Source organism: Corythoichthys intestinalis, chromosome 2 (assembly GCF_030265065.1).
Source record: "Corythoichthys intestinalis isolate RoL2023-P3 chromosome 2, ASM3026506v1, whole genome shotgun sequence".
In the NCBI taxonomy this organism is placed as follows: Eukaryota; Metazoa; Chordata; class Actinopteri; order Syngnathiformes; family Syngnathidae; genus Corythoichthys; species Corythoichthys intestinalis.
Genome location: NC_080396.1, coordinates 61,362,021 through 61,386,863, shown reverse-complemented (window position 1 = coordinate 61,386,863; position 24,843 = coordinate 61,362,021). Strand labels below are relative to the sequence as shown.

The 24,843-nt window shown below is 39.6% G+C and overlaps 1 protein-coding gene across 1 annotated transcript in view; it reads right to left on the bottom strand.

The window, feature by feature from the left end:
• ntsr1 (neurotensin receptor 1 (high affinity)) overlaps nt 1–24,843 on the bottom strand; it is a 61,646-nt gene that overhangs the window by 10,078 nt on the left and 26,725 nt on the right. The window contains exons 2-3 of the mRNA XM_057830523.1: nt 12,561–12,762; nt 9,060–9,144 (exon numbers count right to left, since the gene is read on the bottom strand). Coding sequence (XP_057686506.1) covers nt 9,060–9,144; nt 12,561–12,762 — 287 coding nt within the window. The remainder of the gene's footprint in view (nt 1–9,059; nt 9,145–12,560; nt 12,763–24,843) is intronic.

The window sequence follows — 24,843 nt, the reverse complement described above, 5'->3', positions numbered from 1 at the left end:
GCAACACACGTTTCATTTTCTCATGACATTCAATGCAACTGTGATTGTGGCCTGATAACAACAGAACACTGACTTAAAATGTTATGATTGCACATTTTCAATGAAGTATGACATCATACATATACAGCAAACGATAAGTGTAACGATAGTAAGGCGTTGTAACAATGACTACATTTCTAACATAAGACTATAGGGTATATTTCACTAGCACAAGCACAGCAAAGTGCTCTTTTTGATGTGTCTTCTTGTCTACTTTTGTTCTGCTCGTCCTTTTCAGTTAGCTTGTTTCTGCCATACAGTACATTTGTGGGTTTTCTGCAGGTACTTTTACATCCTCCCTAAAGCTCTAAGATAAGATTAATTGGGGACAATAAAATTTGCAATAGGTGTAGATATTGAAGGAGATAGTACCTTTTCTCATAGGCACAGTCTAACTATTTGCATTACTCTAACACACTTAATATAATCAACCAGGGAATAGTATCGTTTCTCGTATTTACTGTTTGACTGTTTTACTCTAACACACCCAATAAAAAATGAATAGCACTTACAGGTATACCATAATTTAAGGAAAACAAGCAGAATATAGGGCATAAAAGATAAACAACGCCTTCTTATCACGGAAGCCCAGCGCGTGCGTCATGCAACTGACGCACCAACTCTCGCAATCAGTTCTCCCAGACAGTCCAGAACAAATGGCGGGACACTCTGTCCCAACACAAGGAACTCCGGCGAAGGCCTGATATCCAACTGATAACACGACTGACAAGACTCCAAGAGTCCCTTTGACGCTGAGGTGGCAAAATCTACAACTGTCACTGCCGGACAACAGTAACTCCCGAATCCTTCTGTCCAATCCATAAACAGACAATAATTCTAAACACACCCTTCGTCCTGCCCACAGCCCGCCTCGCGAGAGCCTTCAAAAGACAAAAGAATGTTTAACTAAGTGCTGCCATTTTTCTCGGGAACCTTTTGTTGACATGTGATAGGGTGACCTTGCCTCCCCGTGTGAGTGTTTCTGTTTCGCCTTGCTGTTTGAACGCTGTCGACCTGAAAAAATTGTCAACTTGTTTTCGGTGAGCCTTCTTTAAACCTTTCAAAATGGAGTCAGTCAGTACAAAGGGTTAAGACTAAGGTGAACGCGCAGAGTTTGGCCTTCTAGCCAAATTGTCGGGGTCTTGCCGGCCCGGGTCGTTGGAGCTGTGCCAGCGCGGGTCCGGCAGTTTGGCTGGCGTGATGCCAGCGGTCTGGCTAGAAGGTTAGATTCCTTCAACATGATTGGGAATTGTTGTCTCTTTGTGCTCCACGACTGACTAGTGACCAGTCCAGGGTGTACCCTACTCAAGTTCATATGCCAATTTAATGGGGACCCCACTGAAGTAAATTGATAGATGAATGGAAAGAATAGATGATTGCTGAATAGTAAAAAAAAAAAAAAAATTGTAAATCATGTGGAATTACTATTGTGAGCTCAGCTTATTATCTTTTTTCCTCCAGTCTTAAATGGATTCCATGTCCAATTGCTGTTCATTAAGACTCGGGTACTATGAAGCCAAAATGTGATGATAGGGTAGTTTAATCAGCGGGTTTATGTGGCTTAACTATCAAAATACATGGTGATGATTATAGTGCCACCAAAATTTAGGATTTTTAATTTTTTTTGGCATATTTTTTTTTGTATATTCTGTTTTTGCCACCCATTGTTGAAGCTGCTCCTTTGAATGTGATAAATGTTACACACCAGCTGCCTGAGAAATCTCTCCTGGCTCCTTTGAAAGCAGAGGACCAGGGCTTTTCAATTTGTTGCGCATAATCCTGTTCACACACAAAAAGAATATTTCCTCTTGGGTGCCAGGACTACAGACTGGAGATGAGCGAAAATGCTAAGGTTAGTAAGTTTCCTGTAATGGGATACACTGTTTAAAGTATCAGGTGTTTATAAAGTCAGCTGTGTCTTAATACAAATGACCAGAGATGGAAAGTAATGAATTACATTTACTATACATTATAGTCAGGGGTGGAGTGGGAATCATTTTCAGTCGGAGGATTTCATGCTTTAGACCGGCCCACTTTATTTATTTAAAATAGGGATGACCCGATCGCATGTTTTTGCACTCGCGTCTGAGTCACCTGATTTTGAGAATCTGCCGAAAAGAGTCCCGATTCGAAACGAGAAAAAAAAACTATATCTACATATATTTGAACAAAAGTTCCAAACTTCTTACAGTACTTTGTCTTCCTCTTTTTCTGGGAGAAAATAAATAATAATAAAATACAAAAATATATAGTAAGTGTTCTCTCCAAAACAGTGCGTTTCCTTGTGTGCTACCTAACAGCTAGCTAACATTGAATATCCTCCAATTAAACACAAGGCTTGGTCTTTTCTGGTTTTTATATGTAGTAATTTGTTTAAGTTTGTGAAACTGTAACAAAGAAACATGCATGCATTCGACACAACTGCACAATAAACGCCGGAATACAAATACCATGTAGACGCCGCACTTTACTTGAGCTACTAGCTATAAGTGTAGGTGAGCTTCCATACAGCAGGACCTATTGACAAATTTTGTTCATATAGCGTTTCCCCTTATACACAAAGATAGATGTAAAATACAGTGACAGACATATAGTTTCCTAGGCAGAAACGTAACAGAACCCCCCAACCCTTGTTCTTTTTCCCCCTTTTGTTTTAGAAAGCATTCTGATCAATTCAAGTCAGTCTTATGGCACTTTAAAGACGTAATTGATTACCGTATATTAATTGTAATATTCACTCACTGAACATGGCAATCCTACCTGCCTGCTCTGCACCTGTGAGGTGCTACATGCCAATGTTTCCACAGTTACGTGTTGTTGGCGTATTACACAGTGTAAATTGCGTTCTTACCACTTTTGTTGTAATCTTCTTCGTTTGAAGCTGCGAGCTCGTTGCATTTAAAAAAAAAAATGCTATTTTTGCACATTTTTCAGCTTCTTTTACAAGTGCTATTTTCATTGAAATTCTTATTTTTTTTGGCTCTGCCCTTGCTCTTTTTATCCATGATCTGAGCACTGAGCTAGTAGCTAATTTTGCTCAAAACAGACTCCGAATAGCGGGGGAGCTGCATGTTTTATCTTTCGCCCCCAATAAAAATCAAATTATTATTATTATTATTTTTTTAAGACGACCCACAGGGACACCGGTAACAGCACGTACAGTAAGTAATACTCACTGTTATAAATAAATACCAAACACTAAAATTATATTAGAATTAAAAATGTGTAAAACCCGGACTGGCCTTCCTGGCCAGCTGGCCGGCCCACCGGGATTCGTCCCGATCCTCCCGATAAGCCTGATTACAGTAACTAAGTACAGGTAGTCTCCAGTACCCGACTTAGGTGATTTCGACTTTACGACGCCGGCGTTTTGTCCGCCATTTTGTCTCCAGTTGTTGTTGGTGTTGTTGTTGTTGTTTTTTTTTACTGTTCTGCCCTTTGGCGAAATGTGTATTTGATTATAATGTTGACTTTGTTTTGTGATGCATGCTTTTTATTTTTGACGGGAAGCATAGAGTGGGTAGTACTACCGCACGCAAGTAAGAGCGAATGTACACACGAAGAATGTATTTGGGCACACCAATAAGACCCCGCGCGCACACACAAGGAAGAAGAACGCATTTGCTACCATGAAGAAATCGAGCAGGCAAGTTAGAGAGAGAGAGAGGGGAAAGATTACAGCTTAGCTTGCTGTCTAGCTTGCTGTCTAGCTAGGACTTAGTTCCAACATTTTGGCGAGGACATTACAATGACATACAGCAGGGTTCTCTTAATCCGGACCTCGGTGCCACTTTCCTGTCATGTTTTCCACGTCTCTCTCCCCTAACACACCTGAATCAAATGATTATGTCATCAGCAACCTCTCCAGAAGCCTGATAATGATCCTGATTATTTTGATTAAGGTGTGTTGGAGGAGGGAGACATGGAAAACACGACAGGAATAGTGGCACCGAGGTCCGGATTTAGTGAACCCTGACATACAGTGTAATACATGTTTTTGGATAGTTATTTTGAGATATAGAGGGAATTTAGGGGTACTTAAAGGCAAATTCAAATTATGCCGCTAGCGTAGGAACGGGACTCAAACTACCTGTAGTCTTTTTTTCGAGCATTTTTTAAAATCAGTAGTTTTAAGTTAAGATTTTGTTGGAATCAATTTACTGAATTGCATTTTAGAACACTTCTGTTGCAAACTAAAAAAATAAATGAATTGAAAATAGCAAGAAAGGGGTGTGGGGGGGATTGCATTTGTGTTCCAGTCTATTTGATTGGCTCTGATGACTGCAGTGCCAGAGACAGCAACACATAGTAAATCCCAATTATGTCAAAAGAGGCGTTCCGTTGGGTGGGCTTCCTCACCGTAACAGACAATGTCAAAGTAAAAGTCAAATTACGTTACATTTTTAATATACACTACGCTCTTCAAATAGCAATTGCAACCAGAGTTAGTGTGTCTAGCATTGTTTTAACAATGCCACGGCTGCCACTGAGGGAGATAACATTGCTAATTTGCCTGACTAACATAATTAACAGCACATTGAAAGCTGCACTCAATTTTAGAAAAATTGTTACTGTTACTATTGTGCTCATATTCTATGTAGTTACTATCACGTCCGCTTATTTGATGTGATCTTTGCCAGGGGAGACAGTAGCTTTTTCTACAATGTGTTGTTGCCCAACCCCCACAAAAAGTAACTAAGGCTACGTTCATACTACAGGTCTTAATGCACGAATCCGATTTTTTCGTGTTTTTCCGACTCGAGTGAGGCATTAACTTGACGGTCTGAACGTGACAAGTCGCATAGAACGGGACCATTTCAAATCCGATCTGGGTCACTTTGGCTACGTTCATACTACAGGTCTTAATGCACGAATCCGATTTTTTGTCATATCCGTTTTTTTGGCGTGCCCGTTCAGACTGCCTTTATCCATTGAGACCGTTCAAGTATTACGCATGCGCACTAATTCGCAGTCCGACACGCGCTAAGCAAGAAGACCCGCATGCGCAGAACCATCAAAACAAATGACAGACGTCATCCGTCATTCCAGGGATATCATATTTTGCTTTTCAAAAGGTGGACACAAATAACAGACATAAATAATCCCCGTTTAGGCTTATATTCAAAGTTTATATGGATCGATAGCATGCACGCACTGTCCGTGCACGTCACACACACATACGGGCAGTTTGTCCCGACTCTCGGCCGTGGAGGCAATGTTGAAATATTGCTCACTTGGAACAGAGAGAAAACTGAGCATTCTCAGGCTTATCCTCAACCCATTTATATTTTTTATGACTGTTGTCAAGCTCAGCCCTTCCTCAAAAGCTGTGTTCACTGCAAGCTAGGCGCTAATAACGCACAGGTGCATCGCTACGGTAACGACTCTCTCGCTATTTGATGACGTAATTGCTGCATTAAATCCGATTTGCGGGACTGGACAGTACAGACCGCCGCGACAGTCTGGAAAAATGTGGCCCAGATCGGATTTAGACCACATACGAAAGTGACCCAGATCGGATTTGAAATGGTCCCGTTCTATGCGACTTGTCACGTTCAGACCGTCAAGTTAATGCCTCACTCGAGTCGGAAAAACACGAAAAAATCGGATTCGTGCATTAAGACTTGTAGTATGAACGTAGCCTATCGTATGTGGTCTAAATCCGATCTGGGCCACATTTTTCCAGACTGTCGCGGCGGTCTGTACTGTCCTGTCCCGCAAATCGGATTTCATGCAGCAATTACGTCATCAAATAGCGAGAGAGTCGTTACCGTAGCGATGCACCTGTACGTTATTAGCGCCTAGCTTGCAATGAACACGGCTTTTGAGGAAGGGCTGAGCTTGACAACAGTCATAAAAAATATAAATGGGTTGAGGATAAGCCTGAGAATGCTCAGTTTTCTCTCTGTTCCAAGTGAGCAATATTTCAACATTGCCTCCACGGCCGAGAGTCGGGACAAACTGCCCGTATGTGTGTGTGACGTGCACGGACAGTGCATGCATGCTATCGATCCATATAAACTTTGAATATTTGCCTAAACGGGGATTATTTATGTCTGTTATTTGTGTCCACCTTTTGAAAAGCAAAATATGATATCCCTGGAATGACGGATGACGTCTGTCATTTGTTTTGATGGTTCTGCGCATGCGGGTCTTCTTGCTTAGCGGGTGTCGGACTGCGAATTATTGCGCATGCGTAATACTTGAACGGTCTCAATGGATAAAGGCAGTCTGAACGGGCACGCCAAAAAAACGGATATGACAAAAAATCGGATTCGTGCATTAAGACCTGTAGTATGAACGTAGCCTATGTAACTTATATTTTGAGAACCTTTTCAAATAAGCTACTTTTTACATTTACTTTAAGTACTGGTGTAAAAAGCTTCTCATATTATTACTTGAAAAGAAATTCATCAATGTAACAGTAGCTTTACTTGACTAGATTTATTTGGTTCCTTTTCCACAACTGTAAAAAAATAACTCTTTAAAAGTAGTTGCAAATCTTTTGTATGCAATTTTATCTCTAATAATGACATTTGAACTCATAAAATGAGCTATGTGACTCTGGGATACACAATCAATAAGCATGCAATGAACAGTTGAAAAGGCTAAAACCAAAGCAACAACACATCAATATATGTTATGGCCACAATTCATCTCTCTGTTTGTGGAGATGGAGGCCAAAGACTAGGGTGTACACAGTCAATGACGTGCGTGTCCGTCAGCATACGCTTTGTGCTATTAGGTACGGTTATGAGCATGACCTTTTATACTCATGTACAGTAAATAGAGTATATTATGAATCTCTGGGTTCTGTACATGGAGTGAGGAAGACCATTTGACTATTAGCATTTGAAGTACTTGGAAGGATATGAATCATATTAAACTGGCAAATACATTTGAAAATATGCTCTATTAATCAAATATTGATCCCTAATCATTTTGTCAATCACGTAAAATTACTTCCGATAGCCTCAGCATGTAATATTACAGAGGCAACATTTTGAAATATGGAGCCCTAATAGACTTCGGCATATTCATACTTTAGCGGTCAGCTGACTTGACATAGCCATGAACGCAATCAAATTATCCATCCAAACCTCTATTTTTTTATACTGCCTATCCAAGCTGATTAAAGAGTCAGTTGGCAGGGTTCACCTAAGCACTGGTCGGCAGTTAATAACAGGGCGTGCTTAGATCAGGGGTGCTCATTGTTTTTTGTTCCACGATCTACTTTTCAAGGAGACAACCTCCCGTGATCTACCTTACCGTTTTTTTTTTTTTTTGGGGGGGGGGGGGGGGGGTTGCATTACCACATATGTTGCTCACACAACATAATTCATTATGTACATTTAAAAACAAAACAAAAAAACAATTTTTGGGGGGAGGACGCCACAATCTACCCACACTATTGTTGCGATCGACTGCTAGATCGCGATCCACGTAATGGGCACCTCTGGCTTGAATAAACAACACTTCATATAAAATAAATTAAGGTTGGGAATAAAATTTTAAAAAATCTAACGAATTAGTGACTTTATAGTTAGTTTCGATGAATCACACAATATGTACTATTTCTCTAAGAAATACATATTTTAAATGTGTTAAAATATCTTGGTGAACGACTGAATCAAAACAGGGTAAACACACACGGATATTGTTAACACTTAACAACAACATTTAATCCGATTTCTAAATACAAAACAAACAGAAATTATTCACCGAATTGGAGTAAACAGATCTAGCACATAAAATGCCATTGCATGACCTTTTTTCTCCCATAACAGTATTGCTAAGTAGTTTGGAAATATAAACATTAAGATAAACTCTTTCTTCTTCCATCATGAAATATAATTTTCATAAGTTGTGAAGCAAGAAACCTGAAGAATACGGTAACATTTCTCGTCTGACTCCATGGCTAATGTTAGCAGCTAACATTTTCACTTCTGTGTGCCTGAGCAGCGTGTAGGAAGAGCGAAATCTAAACCGTTGCTTGTTGATATGGTCACAGAGTGATACATAGTGTAGATTTGTTAGCAAATTTATGTTACTGATATTCTCCAGCTCTCCATCAGCATTCTTCACCTTGCTATGCTTGAATCTTGATGCGTTTTGGACTTTTGGGGGGACGTTTGCTTGTACCCTGTAGCTAGTCTGTGCCTCTGATTATTCTGTCTATGTTTTTGGACAGCCTGCATTGGAACTGGGCCCGGTCTTTTCCCTGCTTGTGCCTCCGCCTTGTCGGACCTCCAGCTCGAACCACCCTCCGGGAGTCATTACAAAAGCATCCACCTTTGCAGTCTTCCCATCCAGGCTCGCTGTATTCCAAATTTTCTCTCAAGTTGCTGTGCTATTGACATTAAACTTTTGGAAATGTGTTCTGCATTCTTGGGTCCATTTGTTTCCTGGCTCATGTCAAAAGTGAGCGAAATGTAAATCTTAATATTATAGTATAGGGAGCAATGTGTGGCAAGTGATTTCGGTGAAGATGGAAGGAACAGTCCATTTTCGATGCAAACATTAAGTATTTTCCTGAATGTGTTTGGAAACAGAATTTTTTAAATTTAAGTCACTATTCCCACAATAATGTGGTTCTCATTTTCCTGCACAGTGCAAGACTATACCAGGGACTGTTCAAGTCATGATAAGGTGTATTTTAGACAATGTTTTGCTGCATGTGTGTGTATTTTTGTGCACTTTTAAAAATTGAATGTGCTATGTAAATAAACAACAAAGGTATCTGACACAGAAATTTACTGTACCTAAATTGACTTATAATGGAAAAAGTTCAGCAGATTTAAATCTGACGGATTCCATTGCTGGAGCAGAAACATGCCAGGATGAGAAAGTTAAATAGCGGGAACGTAATCAAGAAGACGTATCATCTCATTGGCAGATTCTCTTAACCGATGACCTTCCAAGAGACTCTTACTTATTTGTATGTATGTAACACAGTCGTGTTAATGCATGCAGTCCACGATAACACACGAGACGCTGAAAGAAAAAGAGACATCACTCACATGGACCAATCAGAGACGTAGCAGAACATTAGACGGCGAGCGTGGTAAGGCAGCCAGCAGACCACAAAGGCAATGACCACTGCTCCTAAAACAAATGCACAAGAAATATCAGAAAAGCCCCTCAATATTCAGAAGTTGATGAGACACTATAACAGTAGCCAGGAATTTTACATGCCCTGACTACGTCAACATTTTGTCACTTAAACGTCTCCCATGGGAAATTCAAATCAGCAGCTGCTCAATTACATAATTTTCCATATTTGATTATGTTCTTGCACAGCAATACTGTATATGCATATCAACATATCAAAGCAGAACGGTGACGTTATTTTGATGAATATTCATTTCAAATGCCACTACTTATTTTATAAATTATTTTCAGTCACGTTAGCATATGAAAGCAGCCTAATGACAGCGCAGCAGATACAGTAAAAGCAAATGTTCCAAAGGTACCAACATTAGCGTGATCATAATGGGGGATTGATTTTTTGTTGTTGTTGTAGATTTCCGTTATTCTACAATTCAGTCAGTCAAAAGTTTCAGTGTATGAATTGTATTTGGTGTGCTTGAAACAAGTTGATACATCAATGAATGACAGACACCACTATGTTAAGTAAACATGCCTGAAACGGGAAAATCAATATCACACAATTTAAGAGGGGGGGAATGGATAGCGGGTGTGAAATAAGCCTAAACAAGATTGTTTGGCATTAAGTACAAATAGATTTTTGAATCACTGAATGGGACAAAAGATTGTTATACCTATACAGTAAAAATCTCTTGTTTGCTCTCCATGTCTTACGTGTATGTGATCAGTTGCATTGAAAGCCCTGCAATGTAACTAATTACGCAAAAGAAGAACTAAACTGAGTTTTAAATGTGTCATCACTGTCTCCTCGGCAGATCTACGTCAAGTCAGGGACAGGTGGAGGATCTCATTCGTCTGCAGCCCCTTGCAGAATGGCATCAGCACACTCAGCCTCACCTAATTTTCACTGTCAGTGAGTCATTACATTCGCCCGCACTCTCTCCCTGAGCATATTATCCTTAGCTTTTTTGTCACACTTGACACACAAAGCGGCGTTAACAAGAGGTGTTGAGGAACGTGACGTGATGAAAGATCGATTTGTATCAACGTCTGCATAATTTGTAAAGTGCACTCGAATTATTATCATCTCATAGATATTTTTTTTTTTTTTTGTGGGGTCGGGCGTTGAAATGCAAATGATTGTGTTGAATATGTACAGAAAAATGTACGAAAGTCCCTTTAATCTAATTGAATCATGGCAAATATCATTGTCTAAGCAACCAATATCTTCACGAAATTGGTGATTTTAAGAATACATTGATCCGGACCCATCCATAAATCAGTTAAGCAGATGGACTGGAAAGCAAACAATCGATTAATATCGTTTGAAAAAAAAAAACATTGTTATTAGAATGTGTGAAATGTTTCAGGAACAAAATAGTCAAAAATGTCCTTTCTGTGACTGAAAAAAAAAAGTTTTTTTTTTTTTATTTTTTTTTTTTTTAAAGCTTTTTATTTTTTATTGTTTTAGATCAAATATAGCTGTGGGAGAAGAGACCAAAAAGGTGAAGGAGTTTAATTACTTAGGCTCAACAGTCCAGAGTAATGGAGAATGTGGAAAAGTAGTGAAAAAGCGTTTGCAGACAGGCTGGAACGGGTGGAGAAAAGTGTCAGGTAAGATAGAAGGATTTCAGCTAAAATGAAAGGAAAGGTTGATAAAACTGTGGTGAGACCAGTGATGTTGCTTGGTCTGGAGACGTCACCACTGAGGAAAAGACAGGAGGCAGAGCTGGAGGTGGCAGAGATGAAGATGCTGAGGTTCTCTCTGGGAGTGACAAGGATGGATAGGATCAGGAAGGAGCATATCAGAGGAGCAGTGCATGTTAGAGGATTTGGAGATAAAGTCAGAGAGGCCAGACTGAGATGGTTTGGGCATGTCCAGAGAAGAGATAGTAAGTATATTGGCAAAAGGATGCTGAATTTCCATATGCCAGGTCAGGAGGTCAAGAAGACGACCAAAGAGGTTTATGAATGTCGTTAAAGAGGACATAAAGGTAGGTGGTGTGAGAGCAGAGGATGCAGAGGACAGGGTAAGATGGACTGAAGGGAAAAGCCAAAAGGAAAAGAAGAAGAAGCATTATCGGCAAATGTCATCCAAAGATCGATATTGTATCGTATGCAAATGGTGATTTATGTCCTCAGTATGCAAATTCCTTTTAGACTTATCAAGTGATTACAGCCAATTTTGGAGTGAGCTGCACATTTATATTTCGTTGACAGTAACACACAAAACCCCAAATGGTTTATGTGAGTCTAATTGAGTTTGAGATTAACACAAAAATAACTAGATATTATGAGAAGTTGGACTGTTGTGGTAGAAACTGAGCTGAAGCAAAGAGAAATAAACTGAAATTTGTTTCCCTTTGTATGGTGACTTGACTCAAGCTTACAGTGAGCTTATGAGTAAAGCCATTGCTCCACCACCTCAAGATGTGAAGAAAAGTAATCTAAGGTGAAATGAGATTTCTTTCAGATTGACTGGACATTGAGAACATTTTCATACTCACAGTGACATTTTTGTGACAATTTAAAGATCTGTATAGCATTTGCAATCTGTTACATTTGCTTATACTACTGTACATTGCCTAATAGAGAGGCTGCCTTGACCGTCGGGAACATCATATAAAATTCAAGACCGCAGCCATTAACCGCACCTCGGTATGCAAAAGAAAATTAATGTAAGGATGAATGGTCTACAATGTTCAACCCATACCAAAAATGCTCGAACTAAGGGGAACATATTATCTGCGTACCAGAAAGCAGTGCACTGTCCATGCACATTAATTGTCCAGCTATGCAGTGTTTACATTTACAAGACTGGTGCAAATGCACGTTTCTCGGTACATTGTTCAAGTATCGGCATTGCATAAATACGCAATTACAGACATTTTCCTCTGTATGGGTTTTTTTCTTTTCTTTTTCAGTCACATACAATGTATCGTGAAATATTGTTAAAGAAATTTCTTGAAATGTATTGAATATTGTAGATTATGTGCATCATGGTAATATCATTATCGTAGGCCACATATCGTCATAGTATCGAATCGTGAGTTACACGTATTGTCCCACCCCTTCTCATAAAGACCCCTTTGTCATTTTGGAGTCAAAATTATAATCTAACAGTAATGTCAAGAAATGTAAATTCAGTACAAACATCTTTCAGATATTTTAACTGCACTCATTTTTAAAATGATAATATCACTGTGTGGTACTGTGTTTTTGTCAGTTTGAAAAGAAAACTTTTTGACATTGGTGTTATCTGTACAGAAAACAGTTTGTGTATGTACCATCAGTGTAGAATCATTTGCTAGGTTTTTCCCCTCTTGTGCTGAATTGCCATTACACTTGGCAGAAGTGAAAAAGCTAATGGACTATATCATAAACACAGAGCATCAATCCAGACAAAGACTTACGAAGAACGAGAACTCCATGGCGAAGTGACTGAGCCCGATTGGGCTCCACTGAGACGTTGAGCATTGTTGGATTGCCGGCAATGATGCAGATGCGATTGTCTTGCTCTGCCTCGTGGAACATTCGCAACAGCTGGTTGGCAATAATTCCATTCAATGCCGAAATGGCTACCATGGGCACCACAAAAGACAAGAAGGCGTTCACCTGTTAGGAAGAAAATGAATAACAAGTTTGAATCTGGACTCCTATTTGAACATGACATATACTGTATGTGGACCTCAGCCAAAACAAAGAAACAATTTGAGTTGTCACCAAGTTCTCCACGTTTTGTAGATTCCACCTTAGTTGGACCCAGAGGTGGGTAGTAACGCGTTACATTTACTCCGTTACATCTACTCCGTTATATCAACTTGAGTAACCTTTTGAGAAAATGTGTTTTTACCACACAATACTTTTCACTTCTACCTGAGTAGGTTTTTGAAGAAACACTATTCTTACTCCGCTACTTTGGGCTACACTACAGTTGTCACTTTTTTCCTTTTCATTCTACATATTGACCCAATTTTTGCCAGAGATGCCAACAGTAGCACTACCTGTTTCACCAATGAGATGACGAAACAATAAAGAACATGACTCCATGGCATCATTCAGAAGTAACAATGTTTTTTCTTCACTAGAGGACACGCATGCTTTTTGGACAGGTAATGGGTCATAGTATTCTGGTTTAAATTTGATGATTTTTGCGTCGTCTTTATATAATGCGGTCATGTAATAGGCTTAGCAACTCAGCAGGGATCCCCAATTATCAAGCTGGGTCACATTTGCTACCGGGCCGCAAGAAATAATAAATAATTTGTTAACGACTGCAATCTGGCCAGTGCCTCTTGACTAATCTGAGTGGCGATTTGCCTACATCGCCTTCTAGTGGTTGATCGCCATTACTGGGGTGTTTGCACACCTATAGCATCCCAGCATCAGTCAATGTAAACAGTAACATACAATAATAATAATAACATTCGCTCCTGTTGGCTCTATGCTGCGGTGGGCGACAGCTTTTTTTACGAGGAATAGGCCAGAGCCAGAAGAGGAGCCTACAACCAAGTCCAACCTGCATAACATGTGGCTAAAAGCTGGCAAACGAGGCAACAAAAGCATCATACCTCTGACGAGTCGTATTGCTAAAACCAAGAAACCTTTCACGATTGGTGAAGAACTCATTATGCCTGCAACGAAGGATATTTGCCGTCAAGTTTTAGGAGAGGCCGCTATCAAAAAAGGTTGATTGAGCGTATGGTGAGTTATATTTTCCCTGTACTTAATGTTTATTTTTAACCCCATCATGTTATTTTATATTTGACAAATATTGTCGCTCTGTGAAATAAAGGCCCATATCACACATATCATGTCACAGTAGCTCGGAGGTTCTTTTAACATCGACATTTGTTTCCACCGTTAGAAAAGGGGGTCTAAAACTGTTTGACTTCAAAAACACATTTATTATAAAAGTAGTAAAGTAAAATAATAATTTAAAACCGTCGAGCCTCTTCTGGGTGCGGCGTCTCACTGGGCCGCTCGTGCCTCCTCCGGGTGCGGCGTCTCGCTGGGCCGCTCGTGCCTCCTCCGGGTGCAGCGTCTCTAGCTCTCCGTCCTGCCAGTGCCCTACCCGTCCTCTGGGCCGCCAGTGCCCAATCGCGGCGGCGGCTATCTCAGTGGCGTCTGTGCCCAATCGCGGCGGCGGCTATCTCGGGGGCGCCTGTGCCCGATCGTGGCGGCTGTTTTTGGAATCACTCCTCGCGATACCTCTCTGCCTTCCCCTCAGTCCTCTCTGTTCAGGCCAGTCTTTGTCATACGGGCAGGCAGAAGCGTGCACGTGCTGCCTGACTCGGCCTCCTGCCGGTCTCCTTCCTCGCTCACCAGTCCAGTCCAGCCCCGTTTGGCCATCTGGCCTCTCTTTAAAAAGAGTCAAAGTCAACCAAGTGCAGGGGGTGTGGTCCCTCAATAATTACTCTCAGCTGCCAACAATTAAAACTCCTCACTAAAATCATAAATACTTGTAAAAACAATTAAAACACACAAAATCAGTTAACAATTACACAATTCTAAAACCATTCAAACAAGTTGGCAGCCAAGATAAAAACAGGGTCAATTTTGACATATCACATATCACCATATCTGTGGTGCAAAAAAGATTGTGGACCACTTGGCTATAGTATAGTATAATAATAACAGTTCATATAGCTGAAGTTGTGTTGAGAAAATGTATATTGTATACCCCCCCCAAAAATCTGACATTGTAAGCAGTTACTCACAATGTTACTCATTACCTGTGTATTCTTTTCAACGAATGTTTTTTTTTTTTTTTTTTTTTACTTCTTTTTGAGTATATTTTGGATGACTACTTTTTCTTTTACTTGAGTAATATTATTTAGAAGTAACGCTACTCATACTTCAGTAAATCCTTTGGCTACTCTACCCACCTCTGGTTGGACCTCAAAAATGCTGGGATTTATAATCATACATTTTTAACCATCAATTAATTCAGATGATCATCTTTTCTATCGTCACTGTCAGAAATCTTCTGCTAGCAGTGAGTTGTTCCTAGGTATTCAAAAAATTGGGTGCTGGAAAAACCTTAAACCATGCCATTTTATACAGTATGTGTCTTGCTTTTCAGCCATCTTGAACCAATACGATTTCCTTATTGCACTAAATATATATTGTGTAAGTACATATTGTTTTATTTGGTTTTAGTCTAGTTTCACAAAATGACAACAATAACAAACACACAATACCCTAAATAAATATATTACTATAAAGTATATATAAATAATATAAATACGGGTATGCGAGTGTCATTGCAATTTTATTATCATTGATCTATGAGATTCAATTAGATCGTGCAGGTGTAATCATTGTGACAAAAATCAATAAAGCCTTTCCAATGGATTTCTATCGCGGAAAGAGGAAAAGGTGGACAGGATATTAGGACAATGTGAGAGGAAGGGGTGGAAGTTGAGCGAGTGGGCCTGCTGACAGGCAGCTGAAAATAAATCAGTTTCACAAAATGCTTGATTGAGGCGATATTTAGGATAAACAGAGGGTGGGCTTGCTAAAGAATGAGAACGCATGTGACGAGTGAGGGATGTTGATGCAGGCAGAAACCACGCAGGGTTGCAGGGAATCGTGACTGAAAAATGTTAATGGCTTTAATGAACAGGAAGGCTGCCTTGGAAAGGTTCTCCGACTCCGAGATGTTGAAGATTGATTGAAGCTGAAAGGGGAGTGCTGAGGGTAAAGCAGAAAGACAAATGTTGGCATTACAATAAGATGGGACCTCAGGTTGGGAAGGGATATTTACAGTCAAAAAACTGGCACCAGTAGGGGTTGAAAATAATGAATGCTGTGCTGTTACTTGAGTTACAGTGCTTGAATGGCTTAGACGAATGGTGTCAAACATTGCCGTTTAAAACAAATAACACCAAATCAAGACAAAGTCAAGGTCGAACTGCACTTTCTCACTCGTCCCAATTTCACAGGCTCGAACATGTTGATTAAGTGCAGAGGCCCGATTTGTCTAATTGACCGTCTCTGAAGATTTACGACTGACTGCCGATGGCTCTTCTATCATCTTTCAACTTAGATAAGAACACGCCACTAAGTGGAATGAGATTTTTCTAATTAAGATTGTGTGGGGATAGACCATTTATATATTAGTGCTTCATTATATATTTTTATGTTGAACATGTTTACAAAATGTTTTCCACATTGCTATTGGCGTATCCCAAAAGTAATTAATATTCATCTAATATCATGGTACATGGATTGCATTGCGAACATTTTATAACACATGGGCTCTCTTGAAAGCTCTGAGCAGGGGTAAGTGATATGAAAAATAGCTTAGATTTATACCGCGGCCGTCCAGTGATTTGTATTGATGTAAATTTACAATTATAGCTCAAATGTATAATATAACAGCCTTCCAAGGTTCTGATTGATGACAGACTCCTCTTGCCAAGTGTGTTGGAAGCACTAACTCTATCTCGCTCTACTCTTAGCTAGCACAGCTTTGTAATTCAAGGAAAATGATTCCACAGCCTGTGGAAGACTTTTCTCACCAAATGTTTATGTAGGCTTTTAACCTGTGGCCTATACTACGAACGTATACTACTCCTCAGAAGTAATCCTGTTTACCAGCGGGTAACCAGAGTTGACAAAACCTAGTCACTACGACGCTGATTATGAGGTTAATTAGTCGAACCTGTGTCAACCCAATCAGAGTTACTGCGCGTTCACGTAAAAGGGGGCGGAGACCAGAGTCAAACACTACTTGTGACGATGGCACGGGCACCTTACTAAACGGAGGAGGAATGTGCAATAATCATGCGGTCTTATGAGGAATTAAAATCCACCCTCACCGCAAAATCCAACACCGCTTCAGCAAATAGGGCGCGACAGGTCTGTTGGCAGCAAATTACAGACCGCGCGAATGCGTCAATATGCCAGTTTACTTATGTCCATGAAAAGAAGTAAAGCCTGCTGTCAGGACAATAAAATAAGATTCGGTACGTTAACTGTAAGAAATAATTTATCCTATGTGCATCACCACATGAAGCAGGATGATTGTATGTTTAGTCCCATTGACTGTATGAATATACTGTATATGTACTTTGAACATCGTCAGAGTAGAGGTTAGATCAGGCCTAAAAAAATCCAGCCCGACCCGGCCTGATCAATTAACTTGGTTTGCAGGCCCGAGCCCGATAACCCACCGAAATTTTATGTTATATTTGTGAGGACTCAGGAGAAGAAGGAAATGCGGAGATGCGATGCGTGTTTGCGTTTTGTGTGATCACATTTGTGACGATGTCTGTGCATAATGATAATAAATTAAAGCCCATCTTTTTGTAACAAATTCTCACAGTTAAACAAGACTGTAAGATTTGTAAGAAAATTTGTATATTTTATATTTGTGTGTCTGTTCTATCAGGTGGATAGTGGATTTAACATTTATTTTAATCTCTTCGAGTTGGCAGAAAAAAGTTTTCTCAATGTTTAAATAGTCTACATATTTTTATGATTATTATAAATGCATTTACATAACGAAATAACACTGGAAAAGTTTTTAAAAAATATTTCTCGTATGCGAGCAAAGCTCCACATTTGTTTACATTCACAAGCCGACACATGTTTCTGTATAGCATTTTCAACAATCAATTTGAAGCGTTTCCATATCCCATTCCAACTATTTTCCGAATCGCACGGCATACAGTGTTCTTACTCAGTTATTTAGCATCACCGATGGAATACATATATTGTCTGCTGGCGAAATAGGGCAAGGACAGGCACGCATTCTGCTCGATTGTGAGGGCCTGACTTCAGCGGGTTACGTTAGAAACGTCCGCCTCGATCAGCTCACAGGTAATGAAAAATAGGCTGCACGAGATGAAGTTACTCTCGAAGTTACCCTGCTAAGTCAGAAAACCGGCTTTGTAGTATAGGCCACTGATCAAATTCGCAAAAGCCTAACTGTGTTTTTTATTCATTTTTAGTAGCACTTTCTCAACAACTGCAACGGCACCAAAGCACATAGTAAGATACAACACACACACAAAAAATACAACTATCATGGTATCAGTTAAACTAATGTGACAACTGTAAGTGTGATTTGAATTGCTTGTGCTGTTTATTCACTGGGTGGAGTCAATGTCATTAACAGACAGACAATAACAATTAGTTAGAGCAAAAACTGGTGAAAAGTGAAGTGTAACCATTTGTCTGCATACACACTCATTTTTGACATAATACAAATATTTGTATTTTACATTCATTCATTCATTCATTCATTTTCCGAGCCATTTGATTCTTCTCCTGTGGCACAAGTCCAGTGTCCGCAATTCAACACGTCTTCCTCTGCGCAAGTCCCGTGGTCACCATACACGATCACCACAGTGGCACTAGGCTAGAGGACACCATCAACACCCGACGGTGCTCCGCCATTACTGCGTGGCAGAGACCACACCCATCATCCATTTACCAGCGTTGCCAGCTCCTGTCTCGACGGATGCACCCGGCACACCAATCCAATTCTCTGCTTCGCCTTGTCCTGTCATGACTGACCGTTAGTTACCACCTTTGTTGCCTATTTTTCTACTCCTGTCATGGCTGGTCCACTTGGGTTAGCACACCGGTCTTCAAATGATGCTCCGGGCCACGGCGCATGATGAAATAAAAATGTCAGTTTGCATCACTTTTATAGATGTTATCTTCACCTAAAATTACATATATAAACCGCCTCATGTTATAAACCACAGGGTAAAAACAGAGGATAAAAGTAGCGACTTATAGTCCGGAAAATACAGTATACAGTTGTATCCCGACATACGATCGCATCGACATACGATACTTTCGACATTCGACGTAAAATTTGACTCGTCATTTGTCACGACATATGACGACATGCTCGAAATATGACGATTTATGACAGCGTGGCAAGTTAATTGTTTTCCCGCAAGACGGCTGCACGGCTGATTTTCTTGTGCGAGAAATCAAGATGGGTCCCAAGAAGGTTAGTGCAGGTGGTGCAAAAAAACAAAACAGGTTACATTTACCATTGAAATTAAGAAGGAAATTATAGAAAATATGAGCCTGGTGTGAATGAACTGGCTAGACAACGACCCCCCCCCCTCCCCCCACACACCTCGACCTACCAACACACCCGCTGTCTCCTTCCTCTGACCTCCGTTCGCCAGTAAGTTAACGTGACAATACAAATGCTTTTGTGAATGATTTCTTTTTTTTATTTTTTATTTTTTTATAATTTATTTTACATCTGTCTCATTTAATGCATTTGTTGAATTAGAGAACACGACTCACTGTATACACATGCCGTCTCCTCCAACCTCTGGTTCGCCTGTCTCTACAAGGTGACAAAAAAACCGCTTTTTAAAATTTCCATATTATGAGTGTATTTATACTGTAATTCATTTGTTTTGCTATGTGTAATTGCTATTAGTAATTGCACCTGCAGTATTTATTAAGGATTTAGCAGAGGGTTTTGGGCTGCGGAATGAATTGATCAAATTATAATGTATTCTCATGGGAAAATCCTGTTCGACAAACGACCATTTTGACTTACAAACCAGGTCCTGGAACGAATTAAATTAAATTTGTATGTAGAGGTACCACTGTATATGCCCCCATGGTTGACCTCCATATGTTCTGTTGATCACAATGATTCACACCTTTTATTGATGTTATCTTCACCAAGTCTGCTTTCACCCTGGATCAGGCTGACAATTCCCATGGAGGTGAGTGTATATGCTGCATGTAAGCTTGGCATGGGCACACTATCTTCCATGCCTCTGAGGTGTCCAAATGGACAATTGGACAGAGCTATGTGTGAATATCAAGGCTTTGTTTCTAACAGCCCAGAAATGGGTGATAAAGCATGCAGTTGTTGGGTTTGTTTGCATTACATTAAAATGAGAAAATTAGATAAAATAAAGAATCAAACAAGATAATTTGAGCAAAAATTGGATATAGTGCATTGGCCTCAAATTGGAAGGAGAGATTACATGGCGCAGTAGTACTCAGCATTCACAATTTATGCAGCTGTAGAATACAGGCCGCCATAAAACTTGAGGACACAGTTGTTGCACAGTGAGGCATGCTGCCAAGACAAAGTGACTTAGTCTGTTCATAGAAATTAAGTGTCCATACAGTTTGAATTATTAAAAAAAAAAATTATCTTAAACTGATGGTTGTTAAAGCGCACAATACTTATTCACATTGGTATAGAAACAAAAAAGAGTGATTAGGATGTTCATATGGTAGTAGTTCATGGCGCAATATACTATGGCTTTTCAATAAAATCAAACACTCCATCTTGTTATTCCTATTGTATATACTGTATATTTTACCATTGTGGTGAACATTCACATCTACTTATGTTTATTTAAAACACTACCTCTTCTAATGAAAATAGATCAAAATGAATTATTGAAAAGATGAAAAATGAAGTTGATGAGTGAGATTTGTGCTGTGAAATTGTTCCATTTGGAGATAATCTTCCACCCAAGCTCACATATGTGATCCTTTGCCCCCGACCACCTACCGTGCCACTCCAGAAGGATAAAATATAATAACAATTATTCGTTCAATAGATTGATTTTGTCCATAAAATTTTCATTTGTCCACAAGGACACAGCCTCTGTGCGCCAGTGAGCACAGACCACATTTAAATTTTATGCCACTCAAAATAACTATACAAAAGTTGTAAAACAGAAGCTTATAATACACATTAATTTGGCTCTTATTTATTTATTTATTATTATTATTTTTAAGATACTGTATCCATACTCCGTCCTTGCTATGTACAAGCGTGAGTTTAGAAAAGATTCAAGGATTTTTATTGTCTCATCAGTTCACATTTACAGTACATGTTAAAAGACATGATATGGCTGAGAACATGCATCTCTAATCTTTAGAAATTTCTAATCTACTCAACATCTAGAACCCCGTCAAAAAAATGAAAATTAAAAAAGAAATGAATGGTAAAGAGAATACTTAGCATTTGAGCTAAAGAAAGTGAATAAACAAAATAATTGCACATTATCAGAAAACAGAGTGGATGCAGGTCTTTCAACGATGTGACAAAGTGTGTCTGCCTGTGAGTGCTTTGTGACAGACGGGGGGCTCAGTGGCAGCTGTTGTTTGGTAGGGAAAGAAAGTAGAGTTCCATAAGTCCAGTCTCCAAACACAAGTCGCTACAATGAAAAAAAAAAACCAAAACCAAAAAACATAGAAAAAAACCCCAGAAACAGAAGGAAATTCCGTAGTCGTTTTGAACAAAGCACGTGTCGCTAAAATGATTATGTCTCCATTCTCCAGTTCAATTCAAAACAACAGAATGAAAATTGAAATATGTCTCCCACGGACGTTAATACAACAAGATCACTGATTCGCTCATTTCTTTGTCAATCAAAAAGGGATTCGGCATCAGACGGATCATCCAATCACCATGCATGCAGAGAAGCAGATCATCGAGCAGATCATTCAGCCCCGCCCCGCCCACTGCCCATAGACCCCCAGAGACGCATGGTGTCCAATTCGCGGGTTAAACCCAGCCTCTCACCAATGACTTGTCTCATTTTGCTGTAATGTAACAATGCACTCTCAACTGTGGAGACGCACAGTGTCAACACTCTTTACAGGACTGTGAAACTGCCCGAATGAATGAAAAGCAAGCCGCATTATAACCAGTGATATGAAACAAATTCTGAACAATCTGAGCTTCCCTTGCAGTGAGCAATTGCCACTGTTGTGTAAAATATTTTGTTTAAGTATGCAACATTTTATTTTTAACTGAAGTTGGAAATATACTGTATCATTCACTTTGTCTAATTTTCATTCAAACATTCCACTAAACCTAAGCAGTATAACTGACTGGTCCATTTAACCAACTTAATATGATTGCTGATTCTTGTTTGTGCCAGTGTATGTTAGCGCAAGGCAACTTCACCTGGTGGCTTGAAAGCGGCCATGGGCTCAAATGAACAACAGGCCCTGGAATAAAAATACATATATTCTTGAAAAATAATTGTAATCGTTAATAAGTCTGATTTTATTTCGGTAATGGAATTGTCTTTTTTTTTTTTTTCTAAACAAAAAAACTTTCGGGGTATCATCATTATGTAATGTCTTAACATTTATTCCGTCACTCCCAAACACTGATTGGTAGATGCAGGAGTAGGCCAGAGTGGAGAAAATGTCATATGTGAAATGTTCTAAAGCGGAATTTTACCTTTATTGCCCTTCATTCGGTCATTATGTGTAAATGCTCAAAAAACGTAATCAATGCAAAGAATGTGACTCCTTCAGCTTCTTATTTAGTAAAGAAATAAAAAATGGGCTCCTACAGTTTATCTCCTTAATTGTCTAACTTCCTGACTTGGGGGGTTTGTATGCAATTAACAACCAGTAGAAGGACTATTTATCTTTTCCTGCGGCAGCCTGTTCTCATAAATGCTGTGACCTGGTTCTTTCTATTTAAATAAACATCGATCTCACTTTCAGCAGGAAGCAATGCAAATATTTGCACTACTTGACATGACTTATACAAAGGCTCTGTACAGACTATTGCGGCACGCTGCATACAGGGTTTTATCATCACAAGTAATGTATTGGCAATGACATGTAAATGATGTTTGGCAAATGAAACATTTTCAATAAATTGTGAAAACATGCATTCTGTCATTTGATGAAAGAGGAACATCTACCTTATTAATGTCCCATTTTCAAATACAATATGTTGATGTATTTAAAGCCTCATGGTATTTGGAGATTCTGACCTTTAAAGATAATTACATTTAATTTATCAATTGGTAAATACCGTTGTCATTTAAATCAGGAACCTCCTTCCAGCATGACAGCGCTTATCTATGGCAACTACCCACTGAAGATGATGACAAGGGTTCTTCCATTTTCACTGTAAATGCCCTTTGCTTTAGAAATGGTTTGAGTACTGTAATTACATTGAAGTACTCTATTCTATTCTATTGGAGAGCCACATTTTCCTGTTCGTGCTTGACTTTGTTTTTCAAGGACATCATATGTGCATGTACAACAGACCTGTTGTCCTGTCTGGATTTCTGACACAGCTAATGCGTGTCAACAGGCCCAGTCAGTAGTACTCTGAAAAAGGGGGATACCAGTGTTGGGCACGTTACTTTAAAAAAGTAATTAGTTACATTACTCACTACTTCCAAAAAGTAACTGAGTTAGTAACTGAATTACTCTATAGTAAAAGTAACTACTTACCAGGGAAAGTAACTATTTCCGTTACTTTAAAAAGAACTTGTTGTATGTCACAGAATTTGAACTTTTCTGAGCAGTATTCGAGTCAGTGGAATAGAGAAGAACAGACAGGTAGTTAACTTATTAGGTGCTTCAGCAGATTTGAATTGCTTACCACAGATGTCGACAAAAGCTTTGCCCCGGGACATAAATTACACATTACATGCAGGTTCTTTCCTTTAATTTCGACAAACTTGAAATAGTGTCTATAACTCCACCTCTTAAAGGACAATTTTTCTTCTGAATGCTCTGCCATCCTGACCCTGTGCATCTGTTTTGCATATGTGTGTTTGCCGCACGCGCTGTTCCGGTTTGCTTGTGAAATCACCGGTTCTGATTGGCTTACCACGACACATGACTCTAACCCTCAGCCAATCACAATCACTTCCATCGCATCTCTCGAGGGGCTGCATTTAGGTAGGCTCGTTTCCCGACAATTCACGTCACCTTCAAAGCGCCTGCCGTCCTCAAGATGGAAGCAGAATTATTGCTGGCTGACAGTGGGAGATGGGAACGAGGCTAGCATCAGGTGTAGGAAACACAGAAACGTTACCAAACTCTGGAAAGCATTGTCTAATTGAATGAGCAGGGACAAACAGCTTGGAGTCAGAAGTACGTGCGCTATTCTCGAACCTGAACGCACCCCAAGTCTTGGATGACAAAACAACAGAGCAGAGAGTCGACTCGACATGGCTGGTAGTTTCTTCAGTTTATCCAGAGTAAGTAACGCACCGCTTTTGACCGTCAGTAATGGTAACGGCGTTGTAACGGCGGAAAAAGTAATTAGTTAGATTACCCCGTTACTGAAAAAATAACGCCGTTACATAACGCCGTTATTAATAACACTGGGGGATACTAGTGACAGGAGAAAAAGGCTCACACAAAAGACATCCTTATGCTTCTGCATTGGAAGAATGACGACGTGCGCCACTCCCGCTTTAAGTGGTCACTCTTAAGTCATCACCATCAGATCATAGTTATTTTTTACAATGCAAGAGCGAGCAGGCTTCCAAATTATAACATGTATATCAGTGTATTTTTAGCAGTACGTTTATGAAGACAGGATATTACAAAAAATATGAAATTGAATTAAGCCAATTAAGTTTTCAATCCAAAATCGACTGGCTATGCCTCTTTTGTGGATCTACTGAAATATATATATATATATATATATGTGTGTATGTATATATATATATGTATATATATATATTAGGTATGGTCTCTCCTTTCAAGCTCGGGTCCTCTACCAGAGGCCTGGGAGCTTGAGGGTCCTGCGCAGGATCTTAGCTGTCCCTAGGGTTGCGCTCTTCTGAATGGAGATGTCGGACGTTGTTCCTGGTATCTGTTGGAGCCATGCAGCCAGCTTGGGGGTTACTGCCCCTAGTGTCCCGATCACTACTGGCACCACTCTTGCCTTCACTCCCCACATTT